The 14,328-nt window shown below is 35.7% G+C and overlaps 1 protein-coding gene across 1 annotated transcript in view; it reads left to right on the top strand.

Annotated features, from left to right (window-relative positions):
- The window catches only part of ASIC5 (acid sensing ion channel subunit family member 5), a 29,034-nt gene extending 14,916 nt beyond the window's left edge, over positions 1–14,118 (top strand). Inside the window, exons 4-9 of the mRNA XM_032332701.1 lie at positions 416–565; positions 1,728–1,875; positions 4,222–4,278; positions 6,550–6,718; positions 12,070–12,161; positions 13,928–14,118. Coding sequence (XP_032188592.1) covers positions 416–565; positions 1,728–1,875; positions 4,222–4,278; positions 6,550–6,718; positions 12,070–12,161; positions 13,928–14,118 — 807 coding nt within the window. The remainder of the gene's footprint in view (positions 1–415; positions 566–1,727; positions 1,876–4,221; positions 4,279–6,549; positions 6,719–12,069; positions 12,162–13,927) is intronic.
- Positions 14,119–14,328: the final 210 nt, after the last annotated feature.

Here is a 14,328-nt window from a genome sequence, read left to right on the forward strand (position 1 = left end):
TCAATTTTAAATAAGGCCAGAGATTTTAACTGCAAGAAGAAGAAAGGAGCCAAATGATTTTCTAAAACAAACAAAGTGAAGCGAATAGGCAAGAAAGAAGCAACTAAAAGACCACAAGGGGAAGAGAGTACCCTGGGAAATCAGACAATTAGCAGTCATGATATGTTCTATGGTATTCATGTAAGGCGAAGGTAATCTATGGAAACTGTTAACTCCTTGACATGTGATTCAACCATGAAAAGTACATCTTAGGGGCTTATTTTTCAGTTTGCATATAAAAAGAAATTTGATATTGTTCGGAAATATTTAATTTTAAGTAGGTCAAATGCTATCACGAGATAATAAAATGAAATCTTGAACTTGTGTAGAATTGATATGTTTGTCACTGGGGAAAATTTGGGGTCATTTCTTTCAGGAGGAATTCACTGATGACCCAGCCCTTGGTTTTGTTGATGCTGGAATCATCTTTGTTATCCATTCACCAAAGAAGGTGCCGCAGATTGATGGCTTAGGCTTGTCGTCACCTGTAGGAATGCATGCCCGAGTAACAATCCGCCAAGTCAAGGTAAATAGATACACAAGGTCTAGAATTTGACGGAGTCAAGTAGGGTAATAAATGGATATACACCCAAATAATACTTCCACTAGAAACCTCTTTCTGCCATGCCATTAGAAGACCTCTGGAAGTTTTACATTTCGCTTCATTTCAGATTCTTTTCCATTACTAGGAGGTACCTATGTAGTAATATCAGTGAATTCACATGTACAATATAAATAAAAGCTGGGAAGCCTGGAAAATTCAAGGTAACTTCAAATTTCATTAGAAATGGAAAGGATCAGTAAATATGAAGAGAACCCCAAGTTGTTGAATTGTGCTTTATCTCAATGGGATGTTCTGGGAAGAAGAAAAATAAGTGGGAAGAGCAAGGAATATTGGAGTCAGGCATGTCGTGGATTCCCATTTGCCAGCCGCTTGCTCTACAATTTCCTTAATTACTGTCCTGAAATTCTATCTCCTCTCTCTGAGAAAAAGACATTTTTTTCGTAGTTATTATAGCAACTACAACGTTTAAGTGAAACAACAACAAGAAAGCACTTACCAGGACGCCTAGGTGGCTCAGTAGGCTATGCATCTAGCTCTTGATTTCAGCTCATGATCTCTGGGTCTTGAGATGGAGCCCCATGCTGGGCTCTGCACTCAGGGGGGAATCTGCTTGAGGTTCTCTCTCCCCACTCCCTCTGCCCCTTCTCCTGTGCTCTCTTTCTCTCAAACAGATAAATAAAATCTTAAATATTTTTTTTAAAAAACCATTTACCATATTGCCTGGCACATAGTAAGTGCTCAGTAAAAGATTTTTTGCCTGTCATTTTGATTGGTGTTTTGTGGGTGGACCTATGAATATGGTAACATGTTATTTCCATAAATGATACTATTTTTTATTACGTGATTTAATATTTAGAGCAGTCAGTCTGTCTGATTTTATTGATTCATTTTAGGTACAGAGCATTTGGGATATGTGTTAAAGGACCACTGTTATATTTACCTTTGGGGATTTTCAGGCTAAAAGAGTAAGCAATGCAGGCAAATGTAGTCAATTAAAAAAAAGAAAGTATCAAAGAGCTCCAAGAGAAAAGTAAAAAAATATATATTAGCTTCTCTTATTGGAATGGAAATGTGTGGATTGTCTCAGATATACCTCCTGAGCCACGTGTTTATTTTCTCTTAGACAGTTCATCAAGAATACCCCTGGGGAGAATGCAATCCTAACATCAAGCTACAGAATTTTAGTAGCTATAGCACTTCTGGTTGCTTGAAGGAATGTAAAGCTCAACATATACAAGAACAATGTGGATGTTTACCTTTTCTGCTTCCTGGTAAATAAAGAATGACAAATTTCCTCTTATGCAAGCTTAACTCGAATCATGGAAAATAACATACCATAAAATTGTTTTCCATTCTTATGAAATCTATGTCAGAAAGTCATCTCCTTGACACGTATAACCCCCACCAACAGATCTTAAATCGTGGAAACAGGCCAGAGATTTCCAGGAAAGAAAAGAAAGTCAAGCTAGTCTCCAGTTCTTATTTCCAGGATGTAAAATTGGGTACTCTTAAGTATCTAAGATTGATTGTCCCCATTTTCTCAATTTGAAAGAAAAATTAGATCATCTATAAAAATGTGAATCAACCCTGAATATGTCATTATTGGGAAATTCTTTTCTTTATCGTCAGAAAACAAACAAACAAACTCCAGGCTCCCTTTGTGAACAATCTGGAACATTTCCAGAGCCAGGGACATCAGCAGCAAACACTGAAGAAGGCCATAGAGCAGAGTGGGTGGGTCAGAGCTGGACACTGAACCAGGCTGCTCATCTCAGCTACGCAAGTTTTCCTCTCCTTAGACTAAACCTCTCTGTACTTCTTATAAAATGGGGGAGAATCCTAACAGTGTCCTACCTTAGAGGATTGTCATACAGATGAAAGAAGCATGTAAGTGGTTTGAAACATGTAAGTGGCCTGATACAGAATACATTCTATATAAGCCTGGTTATTTTTATTCAGATTTGTCTCATACCCCCTGGCCAGCAAAAACATAAAGAAAGACAGAGTGGGTTAAAGGCAATACCAGTTTAATTTTTTTTTAATTGGCTGTTGTGGCCCATCTCACACATACAGGTGCGCACATACACATACACACACTATCTCTCACACACAGACCAATGCCATGCCTACTTAACAAATTGCTTCTTAGAATTTGGAGAATCACCACTTCCTTTTTTCTAGAATTCTGGTTATTCGAAACTTTCGTTCTGTAAAACGCTCATGCTGGATCTGATTTGTCATGGCCAATTATCTTTCCAAAGTTTCTGGGGGGAAACATCTGAATTGGTGAATGGATTATAATGTTTACAATTTTAAAATGTATTATTCCTTGCAAATAGAACTGGATAACAAATATGGACCAGAAACTAGACAAGATGAACTATAAAATACAAAGCATGGCATTTTTATGAACTTTAGCATATACCAAGTGCCTTCAAAATGATATTTTATTTAGTTTGTTCCTCACATATCCTTCTGAATCTACTTATAGATGATGAAATTGAGATCTATAGGCATTAATTGAAGTAACTAAAGTACCTCCACTAACAATTTGCAAAGGCAATCCCCAAAATCTGCTTTTTGGATATGGATTGTTTCCAAAATATCATTGTTCTTTGTAACAGGACAAATATCATTGGAAGAAGCAAAGCATACTTTGGAAAAGAGAACTTTTTAAAATAAGTTTAATGCTGGAAGTAGATTTTTTTTCTTTTTGCTTCTTTCATTTCCCTTACCAAGAAACATCCTCATAGTAAGCCAAGTTTATCTACAACTTGTAAATAGACAATCCCTCTTGGTTATTTGCAAGAGCATTGAGTAAACACTGTGACTAACCCTAGGGACCACAAGGGTTATAGCAATAGACAAGTATCTGTGTTAAGGTGCAATGACTAAAGTTTTAGAATCAGCCTAGGATCAAACTCAGCTCTGCTCCATATTGATTTTACAATTTCCTCTCAAGGTCCACAGCCAGTGATTAATAATATTGGTACTTATCTGACCACTAGAAAAGCAGCCCACCAGGTGTACGAGTTTGTGTATATATATTTAGATCAATGGATGTTAAGTGTTGAATCACTAAATTGTGCACCTGATGTTAATATTACACTGTATGGAAACTAACTGGAATTTAAATAGAAATAAAACAAGAAACAGAAAGCACACAAAAAGATGTTGTGCATCCTTCAACTAATACCGTAAAAAATAAAAATCAATCAGTCAATGGATAGAGAGAGAAGGACAGAAGGTGAACCAAACCCTACTCCTCTACAGCTACTTGAACAGATGAGATGATAAATGTGAAAACAATTATAAATTTCCAAGCTACATTTTTAAAATTAGTATAGAGGCAGAGAAAAAAAGAAACATGGAAATAAAAACATTGTTATTTTTCCTCCCAATGTATATTTTATTTAGATATTAGCATGTTTGCATAGTTTTTGTTTTGTCTTGTTTTGTTTTGTTTTGCAAAAGAATGGACAGATGGATGGATGGATGGATAGATAGATGGATGGATGGATGGACGGACAGACGGATTGATGGATGGAAGGTATTTTTGTCATTATACCACTTATTTCATAAAATATAAAGTCTCTATGTTTACACTTATTTTTAAGGAAATGGGATTGAATGTGACCTACAAAAGTTTTACAACTGTGTTTCTCCTACACTTGGTAAGTGTTTTACTTTACTTCTTTATTCTCAGGACTTCTATGAAAGATGTTCAATGTTATACAAAACATTATTTTATTTTTTTAAGATTTTATTTATTTATTTGACAGAGATAAAGCAGGAGAGCACAGGCAGGGGGAGTGGCAGGGGAAGAGGGAGAAACAGGCCCTCCACTGAGCAGGGACCCCGATGTGGGGCTTGATCCCAAGATCCTGAGATCATGACGTTAACCAAAGGCAGACGCTTAAAAACTGAGCCACCCAGGTGCCCCTATACAAGCCATTAAATTATAGTACAGCTAGTCCAGAAATGAACCAGAATAGATATTGTAAAGAGGGAGTTTTTTCAGTATTCTTAAAATTAAGTAGCTTTTATAGACACAGTAAAACAAAACAGAGAAAACAAAACCCTCTGATTTCAAGATAAATCTGAATTGAATATTTTCAGTGCCAAAGTAACAGCAAGACAGTTTTGATTTTTATTTCTAACTTTTATGTTTTTTAATTTGATACTTTTGTATAATCAAAATAACTTTGTTGTATTTTTTTATTACACAAAGCATGCATATTGTGACTAGTTCAAACATGCAGAACAGAGAAGAATCTTGTGGGAATCAGTAGAAGTTGCATCACTCTCAAAATTACTGTCGTTATTTATGTGACCATTCTTTCATTTATCCGTTTAATTATACATATATCATATATAAATACATATGTTATATAGAGAGAGAGAGGCATACACAAAATTTTATGCAAATGAAATCAAAATTATACATGCCACCTTTACTGGGGACAGTTTCTTCTTAAGCAACTTTTTTTTTTTTTGCTTTCATATTGTTTATCTTAACCCCTAACCAATATTAACACTCTAGTATAGTCTACCTTTATTTTTTTCTACATATGTAGCTCCATATTTATGATGCTAAATCACTGTTTTTTTTTTAATTAAAATGGAATATTATATACTCTACTATAAAACTTGCTATTCTATCCAATTGTGGAAATACCTCCAGTAAACCAGGAATAGAAATTCACAGTTTCTAAAGAAAAAATTAAAATTTTTTAAAAATGTAAAAATAATAAAAGAAAAAAAATTCACAGTTTCTTTTCCGTTGTTGTGAAGTATCTCATGGAATAGACATGGGTAGAAGGGATCACATATATTTTTTTAATAGCTTCCAAGCTGACTATGCAGAAGTCAGATTAGTGACCAGTGGAGTTAAGAGGTACATTATCAAATTTCTTATAATTTCCTATTCCCAATGGGGGCTGGAGAGAGTTGGGGAAACAAACCATGCATGTGGTTCTTCAGAGAGTGTTGTAGGATAAGCGGATACATAGACAAGTGTGTGTTTGTGAGAGTGTGTGTGTGTGAGTGAACCGCCTCTGTGTGAGTACAGGGAAAGAATGGTGGTTTTAACCAGTGTAAACAACTAGAGGGTGTGTGCGAAAGTCATGCCCTAAAGGAGTATCAAGGTTAGATTCTGGGGGAAAAAAAAAAGTCCCAAGTTTATCATTAATCAGGGGGTCTTGGTGAACAAAGGGTTCACAAGAACAAAGAGTTTCAGTAACAAAGCCACGGGGAAAACAAGAACCGGAATATCTACCAAGAGTGGGGAGCAGTGGACTGGACACTGGGATGTGGTCCAGCGGAATGCTGGAGACATATATCACCTCCTGCAGGGGATTTTTTTCAGTATACATTTGCATAGATAGTCTGATTGTTCTACGGAAGTCTAGAGAAGACAGAGGACGGAGAACTTCTGGCTGATTTAGAAGTCACTGGGTCGACAGGTACGAGAGAACCTCAACACCCAGCCACATATCTCAGTTAGAACTTGGGATAAACCCAAGGGTAAGTTTACTTTAAACCTGCGTCATTGGCTTTCGTGATAGTGTTTGAAATTTCTTCTCAGAGGGACACAATGTCACATAAACAACTTTCCAACATTTTCCTGTTTAAATGGATACTATTTTATGGAAATAAGCCCAGAGACTTTTCGAGAAAGAATTTCTGATTTCTAACAAAGATCAGAATCCAATGACTCAATGAATTTAAAAGATAACAACACCTACATGTTTCATTTTCCGTCTCCTTTGCTATATTTACACTGAAATCTAAATAAAATATAAACACCGTTTGCCAAGAAAGTAATGATAGAACTTGTTAGCCACGTTTTTAGCATTGAAAGTAAAATGATGAAATTTGTAACAGCTCTGTCCTCCTAACTATGGAGTTGTCCTCTTCTCTGAATACCCTGATTTTCATTCCAGACCTCATTGAAGATAAGGGATTATGCACAATGGGAACACATAATTCTAGCTGTCCTGTTCCTTGTGAAGAAACAGAATATCCTGCTACTATTTCTTATTCTACTTTCCCAAGTCAAAAAGCTTTGAAATATCTTTCGAAGAAATTAAATCAAAGTCAGGAATATATCAGGTAATCTTTTCAGTCTTATAAATTATTTGTAACTAACAGGAACATTTTATTTACTCAAAAACTTCTAAAGGCCAAGGAAACAAAATTCTGAGCAATCAAAGGAGGCAGTGGCTTATCTCACGAAATTAACCATGAAAATCTAGAATTTTAAAAGTGGATAAGGTCATGTCTTTCAGTCCTTCAGTTTCATTGTGTGAAAAGTAAAATGAAGCCTGCTTGAGGAATTTGTTCATGATCTCACATTTGTGGAAAATAACACGGCTGACAAGTATCAGCTGATGCTTTAAAATAGGAAAATTCCTCACGTGAGTATCACATGGTTTGAATGTTTTAATGACTGTAAGGTTGATGGAGCACAAATTAATATTCTCATTTTACAGGCTAGTAAACTGACACACACAACATCTCAAGTAACTGTCCTAGGAAGGTAGTCAGAGACACAGGAAGAACTTGGGCCCGAGACCTAGAATTCCAGTCTCCCTATAGTTTTCCACAAAGATATATCCTTCCAAGTTTGATTAGCCAAAGATTAACTTAGGTCTCTTTCTACTACACCACGCCGCAGCTTCAAAATCACAAATCAAACTTCATAGAAAACTCTTTGTTCTAAAAGGAGGGAGCAAACTTAACGTTTCTCTTTGCTTTTTTGTTAATATTTTTAAGCAGAGTGCCTGAAACAGCAGTCCATGGGAGTTTGTACTTTAGTAAAATGAATATGTATTAACTCATTAAAAGCCAGGTATCTAACGTTGAAAGCACATTTTGATTCCACCTTTAGCCTGGTCTTCCTTTTCACAAGATAAATAAAATACTTTCCCCATGGAAATGCCCAGACAATGAAGTGATCTTTACAAGTCAGCAAGAAAAAGTACTTTCTTCAAGACAGGGTTGATAGGTATGATTTCAAACACTTAGCAGTTACAAAGATGAAGGGCATGAAAATTTGAGATTACCTCTTTGTTAATGTTCTTGTGTCCAGAACAGATGTCTCTTTGTATTCCATTTTAATATGGGAATGTGATTTACTTATGGTATTATTTCTGTTAGACTTAAGTATGACTGAGAGGTGCAGTCTGTGTGCCTTTTGGCAGATCAAGATCTCCTGAATTACATCATGATGGATTGAAATTGCTCAGGACTTAAGTCCAAGAATATCTGTTTGTGTCAGGAGAGAAGAAATTATAAAATATCTGGATTTTAATAATGATAAGGAGATCAAGGAAAAATGGAGTGTTTATTGCATTTACAAAACACTAAATACTTCTAGGTACTTGAGTATGAATGCTATATTAAAGGGAATGAATCCATTTTGCATAAAACAAATAATTTCATATGACTTTTGCTTGAAAATATGTTCAATTCAAATGGAAAAATTTAAAAAGTTCATTTGTTTTACTAATGAAACTGGCCAAGAATGAGCCAACGTTTATCCTCATATTCAGTTCCATACTACTGCCTTACTCAGGCTAAGCTTCCTATCACCTTTATAATGGGGAGTCAGCAATAGCCTCACATGGTATATATTCAATGAGACCCAATTACTGGGGAAGTCACTTGCTTGAGAGAAACTGAGTAAATATCACACTATTTTTGTAAGGTATAAATCTATCATCTCTCAAAAATACAGATGGTTAATGTTTAGAAATGTTTATGAGGTTTGTGCTTAGGAAATTAAACAGTATTATCAATGTACATGCAAATTAGGAGCATGATGGGGGACAAAAAGATTGCAATATTACTAAAATTATTTGACTTCTAAGACAACTTTATTATTTCCTTCAGTTTGACAACTGTTTTATTATTTGTAAATATGACAGTACCCCCTGATTATCTACTTAAACCTAGCACATTCTCTTGTTACCCTGGGTTAAACCAATGGAAATTAAGTAAACATATTAATGATATATTTTGAATTAAGTGTACTTAAGAATATTGATTTCTAAAACTCTGAATAATTAGAAGAGTGATTTACAGCCATGTTTCTAAGATATATTGGAGGACACCACATAATTCTAGGAAACACTGTGAATAGGAATCATTCTTCATGACAATTATTGTTGCTCTCTGAAAATCATCAGGTGGTTGGTTTCCACCTCAGTTCATAAAACAGACAGGTTAGTATTTACTCCTTTGTTCATTCATTTCATCTTCAGTTTGTTCCCCTATTTGTTCATTTTACAAATATGTAATGAGCACCTATTATGTGTTGGGTGATCGAGACATTAAGGATTCCTCAGTGAACAAAAGGCAAAAACTCTGACTTCTTGCACTTATTTTCACTGGGGTGAAGATGAACTCTATGTATATATCGTCATGTCGGGGAATGCGAAGTGGTATGGAGAGAAAGGAAGCAGAAAAAGGACCTGAGGAAGCCAAAGTCAGGGAGGGTTGTTCTCAGTGTTGAGGACTGTGATCAGGTAAGATCTACCTGAGAAGCTGACAATTGAGTAGAGACCTAAAGTGGTGGTTCTCAAACTTTCTGATTTCAAGGTCCCTTTACATTCTTTAAAGTTACTGAAGAGTCCAATGAGCTTTTCTTTGTGTGAGTTGTGTCGATATTTGTCACACTAGAAATTTAAACCATGAAAATGCTATATATTAATTCATTTACAATCACAATAATAAATGTACTATGTGGCAATATAGATAAAAGCTTTTTACAAACTGTTTTTGGAAACAAAAAATAATTCAAGAAGAGGAATGGTATTATCTTGGAATATTGTAAATTTCTTGAGTGTCTGGCTTAATAGACGCCAGCTGGATTCTCACTTTTGCACTTAATCTGTTGATTTATGTTATTTTGCTTGAAGAATGTAAAGAAAATCTAGGGTCAAACAGATATATGACTGGGAAATAGAGACAGATTTTAATAGCTTTTGTAGATATGTGTCACTTTTCTTTGATAGCTCATCAAAATGTTACATGTGTAGTTTCTTAAATGTTAATTGTAAGTTTTACCATAGGGCTGCCCCGTGGGGAATGGGATTGTCTCTCCATTCAAAATTTGATTTGTGTATTGGGACCTATGATGCCACAGATGCATCAAGGGGGCATGAAAAAATTTCAGTGGTCCTGTAATGAGAATTTCTGGAAGTCTCTGGGGTCTCCCAAGCAGAGCCTCTCTTAGCTTAGAAGTACCAGGAGAGACAATTGACTTTGCCTTTCACTGTGGTCATGAAGTAGGACTCGGATGAGATATCTCAAGCATTTGAGCTTTTCCAGGTGTCAAAGGAAAAAGTACATGGACTTTCTTATCAGCTTCTCTCTTATAGGACAAAAAGAGGGAAGGGTGTCATTTGAAGGCTGCCGTTTGAAAGTAGTGAAATATCAAAACATACCAATGAAGTTTTCATATTTAAAATATATATAACATCTATTAAATATATTCATATCTACTGATCTTGTACTTTCAATGGATCTTTCATCCATAAATGATTTTGAACAGCATTTGTAATTAGAAAAATTCTCCGAGTTGTGCAGGTCTTTCAATATTGATCCATTAATTATATAATGTACCTTTTATTTTAATATCATTATTTATCAGAGAAGGCTTTAAAAGTTGGGGAGTTGTCAAGCTCATTGTAACAGACACAAATTTTCCAAAATTATAAAAATAGCATAAAAGCTAAGCTTGAAATGTATTACTAACTGCAAATATTATCAGTTATTTCTCTTGAAGAGACAAGGCATTTCCTCCATTTTTGTGACAATGTCTACCAAATATCATAGTCTGGATAACCGTAGTTTGCCAGTCATCCTTTCAAGTACAAATGATGTTTCACCTAAATGTGGCTAAATGTTTGAAATAACAATCACAGTGAAAATGTCAAATAATACGTTCATATATTATGAAAATAATTTTGGCTTTATGAACCCCCAAAAAGATACTGGGGATCCCTAAACATCTGTGATTACACTTTGAAAACTGCTGATCTCAAGGAGATGTAAGAACTAGCCTCAATAATAAATGGTGGAAGAACATTCCAGAAGGAGGGAAATCAAATGTAGAGGGAGATTCTAAGTCAGTAGCATGCCTCATGTATGGAAAGAACAGAATGGAGACTAGTGTGGTAAGAAGCAGTGTAAGTAATGGCTAGGGATGGTAGGGCATGAGTTGAGAAAGTTCAAAGCGAGAAGGTAGGTGGTAGAGATAGGGTCATGGAGTTTAACTTAGAGTCTACTAGGACGTATCTGGGAAGTTTTTACATTAAAACTGAAAGTGGAAAGACCAATCAGAAAGCTATTTGGAAAATCCAGGTGAGATGTTGAAAGCTTAGGCAATGATGGTAGCAAAGAATGGGGTGGGAGGTGGTTGGAATCTGTATGTATTTTGAAGGTAAGACAAATATTTATGCATGGATTTGGCTCTCAGTGTCATTACATTATAAATGATGAAATAGCAAGAGCTTGGTTTGGAATATGTTCCATTTGAAATAACTATTGTAGATTCAAATAAAAAAATACCATGACACAGTTGGATTTTTATTGCAGTTTAAAGTAAATTCTGAGCTGGAGACAGAGCATGTGAGTGCATCCAAGACTGTATGAAGAGTTATTTTATTTTATTTTATTTTTTTAAAGATTTTATTTATTTAACAGAGAGAGAGATTACAAGTAATCAGAGAAGCAGGCAGAGAGAGAGGAGGAAGCAGTCTCCCTGCTGAGCAGAAAGCCCGATGTGGGACTCGATCCCAGGACCCTGAGATCATGACCCGAGCCGAAAGCAGACCCACTGAGCCACCCAGGCACCCCTGAAGAGTTATTTTTAAATAGTTTTTATTCACTCTGGTCCCGTAAAAAGATTTCTAGAAGGCACTAAGAAAGCAGAGTCTCTGCCTTAATATATCAATGTTATAAAGTAAATGACTGCATTTATTGAATACCCAGGATATACCAGATTCTGTGCCATTCTTTACACACATTATTTAATTTCTCCTCATACAACTCTAAAATCTTGACTCTGAAATTCTTAGTATAGATGAAGAAACCAAGACTCAGGGAAACCATGTAGTTTCTCCAGATTACACCAGGACAGATTTAATTCAAAGTAGACACCCATTTACATGCTTGTAAATATGCCAGTCTACTTAATAGATATTTACATGTAATGTCTTTTTCCAATTTTCTTAAGAATAAGGCATAGAAGTAATGGATCTGGGGGGAAATTCTTCTTCCTAAATACCAACTGAGGTATAAGAGTACCTTCCAAATGAAGCTGTTGTGATCCCAGTGCTCTGTTTCATTCCACATGAAATGACATCTGAATTTAAAATGAATATTGCTTTCATCAAAGAGGAATTAAAAGTAGTGCTGACTATCCTGCGCTAGATTAACTTTACTTTTATCCCCAGGGAGAATCTTGTGAACATTGAAATAAACTATAGTGACTTAAACTATAAGATAACTCAGCAGCAAAAAGCAGTGAGTGTGTCTGAATTACTTGGTAAGTGTTCTTTAGTTGTTCCTCACTTTCTAAGATGTTTTCTATCAGGGTCTTTTTTTTTTTTTTTTCTTTTGTACTTAAAGTTTTAGCTTATCAATGGAGGAGAAGAGATAGTGGCTGTCTTTCGTCTCTCATTTAAATCTGGCACTTTCCCAGTTTCTAGACACTCCTCCAGCAAACCTCACACCAGCTTTCACAAAGAAAAGGCTGACATTCCTATTTACACACAGTATCTGACTTTCCCTTCCCACGCCACCCCGCCCCCAGCAAATGACCACTGTCTAGTAGTTATTTGTAGGGTGTTGAAGCAATCCTCCCTCTGACTGACCGATCAGGCATCTCAGACCTCCATGCAGAACTCCTCCCAGAATGGACTGAAAAGAAGAGACCCACCAAGCAAAATTCAACCTTCCATTTACAACCCTTCTCTGTTTACATCCTTAACAAATCGAATTGCTGATTTCCTAGATCTCATTGAATATTTAGAGGAAGTCATGTTGGAGTCAGTAAGGAGTATCAGATTTAGGCCAAATGACAGCAGTCACACACTGGCAGCTGAGTCCCGGAATAGGGAGGAAATGTACAGATTTATGCATTTGTAATATTTTATCCAATAAAGGCACATTACACGATATTGCCCTGTGTGTAAGAAAGTTTTAAAACCTGTATTTAAAGGGGCAACCTGTATTCGTAGGGGCAACCTACACTGCATTACCCCTCTTTACAAAAATAGCAGGATCCTAAGAATGGCCCCGTGCACTGAGAAAAAGATGAATAATGTACTCTATTTAAGAAGTTAGTTCTTCAGTAGTCAAATTCATAGAGACAAAAAGTGGGATGGTGGTTGCCAGGGGTAGAAGCATGGGGGACTGGGGGACTTTTTTTTAACGGGTATAGGATTTCAGTTGAGGAAGTTCTGAAGATGGGTGGTGATGGTTGCACACAGTGTGAAGGTACTTAATGCCACAGAACCACAGCTTAAAAATGGTAAATTTTATGTCACATTTTACTACAAAGGAATCATAAACAACAAAGACAAATACAGGTTTTAAAACTTTCTTACACACAGGGCAATATATCGTGTAACGTGCCTTTATTGGATAAAATATTACAAATGCTTAAAAAGATAGTTTTCCAAATTGCTTAGAAATTTGTTTCTGGGGGCGCCTGGGTGGCTCAGTGGATTAAGCCGCTGCCTTCGGCTCAGGTCATGATCTCAGTGTCCTGGGATCGAGCCCCGCATCGGGCTCTTTGCTCAGCGGGAGCCTGCTTCTCTCTCTCTCTCTGCCTGACTCTCCGCCTACTTGTGATTTCTCTCTCTGTCAAATAAATAAATAAAATCTTTAAAAAAAAAAAAAAGAAATTTGTTTCTGGAAAACATCGTCCCTCAATATAACCATCTAAATATTACATTTCTGTTCTTCATTCAACACAGGGAAATGAATTTGTAATTGTCTATGGTGTTTTATTAATTTCCCTAGATTTAATATCTTCTTAAATCTTTGAGTTACACTCTTGGAAACAGATTTTATTATTGCTTTCTCTCTCTCTCCTTTCTCTCACTCAAGGCATCAGTTTTTTCTTTCTTTATAACTCCCTCCTTTTTGAGATGACACCGAACTTAAAATGATATAATTAATTCATCTTCGTATAATATCAGCTATGATTAACTTATTTGTTTCAAATATTTTAAATTTCAGTAATACTTAATTTGCTTGTTATAAAAAAACATGATTTATTCATTTTCGTTACTGGCTTTATTACAGCAGATGTTGGCGGTCAACTGGGCCTATTTTGTGGAGCCAGTATGATTACAATTATAGAAATTATTGAATATATATTCACCAATTTCTATTGGATATGCATTTTGTTCTTGCTGAAGATAGCTGACATCACGCCGGGGACTCTTCCACCTCAGGATAGTCTGGGGAAGAGAAATCACGTAGAAGAATGCTAATGTTCATGTAGGACAAAAGCTTTTGCTCTTCTCTTCATAATACATTCAAATGTATTCACAGCTAATTCATTGTTATGTAACTTACTTGATCTTATAGTTTAGGGATTCAATAAAAGTCATTGTAGGTATCTATCTCTTTATGCATATCTTATCTCTGAGCATATTTATGTATAAATATTAATTTATAAATATAAAAAAACCCAGTGCCAT

This window comes from Mustela erminea, chromosome 2, assembly GCF_009829155.1.
Source record: "Mustela erminea isolate mMusErm1 chromosome 2, mMusErm1.Pri, whole genome shotgun sequence".
Taxonomy (NCBI): domain Eukaryota; kingdom Metazoa; phylum Chordata; class Mammalia; order Carnivora; family Mustelidae; genus Mustela; species Mustela erminea.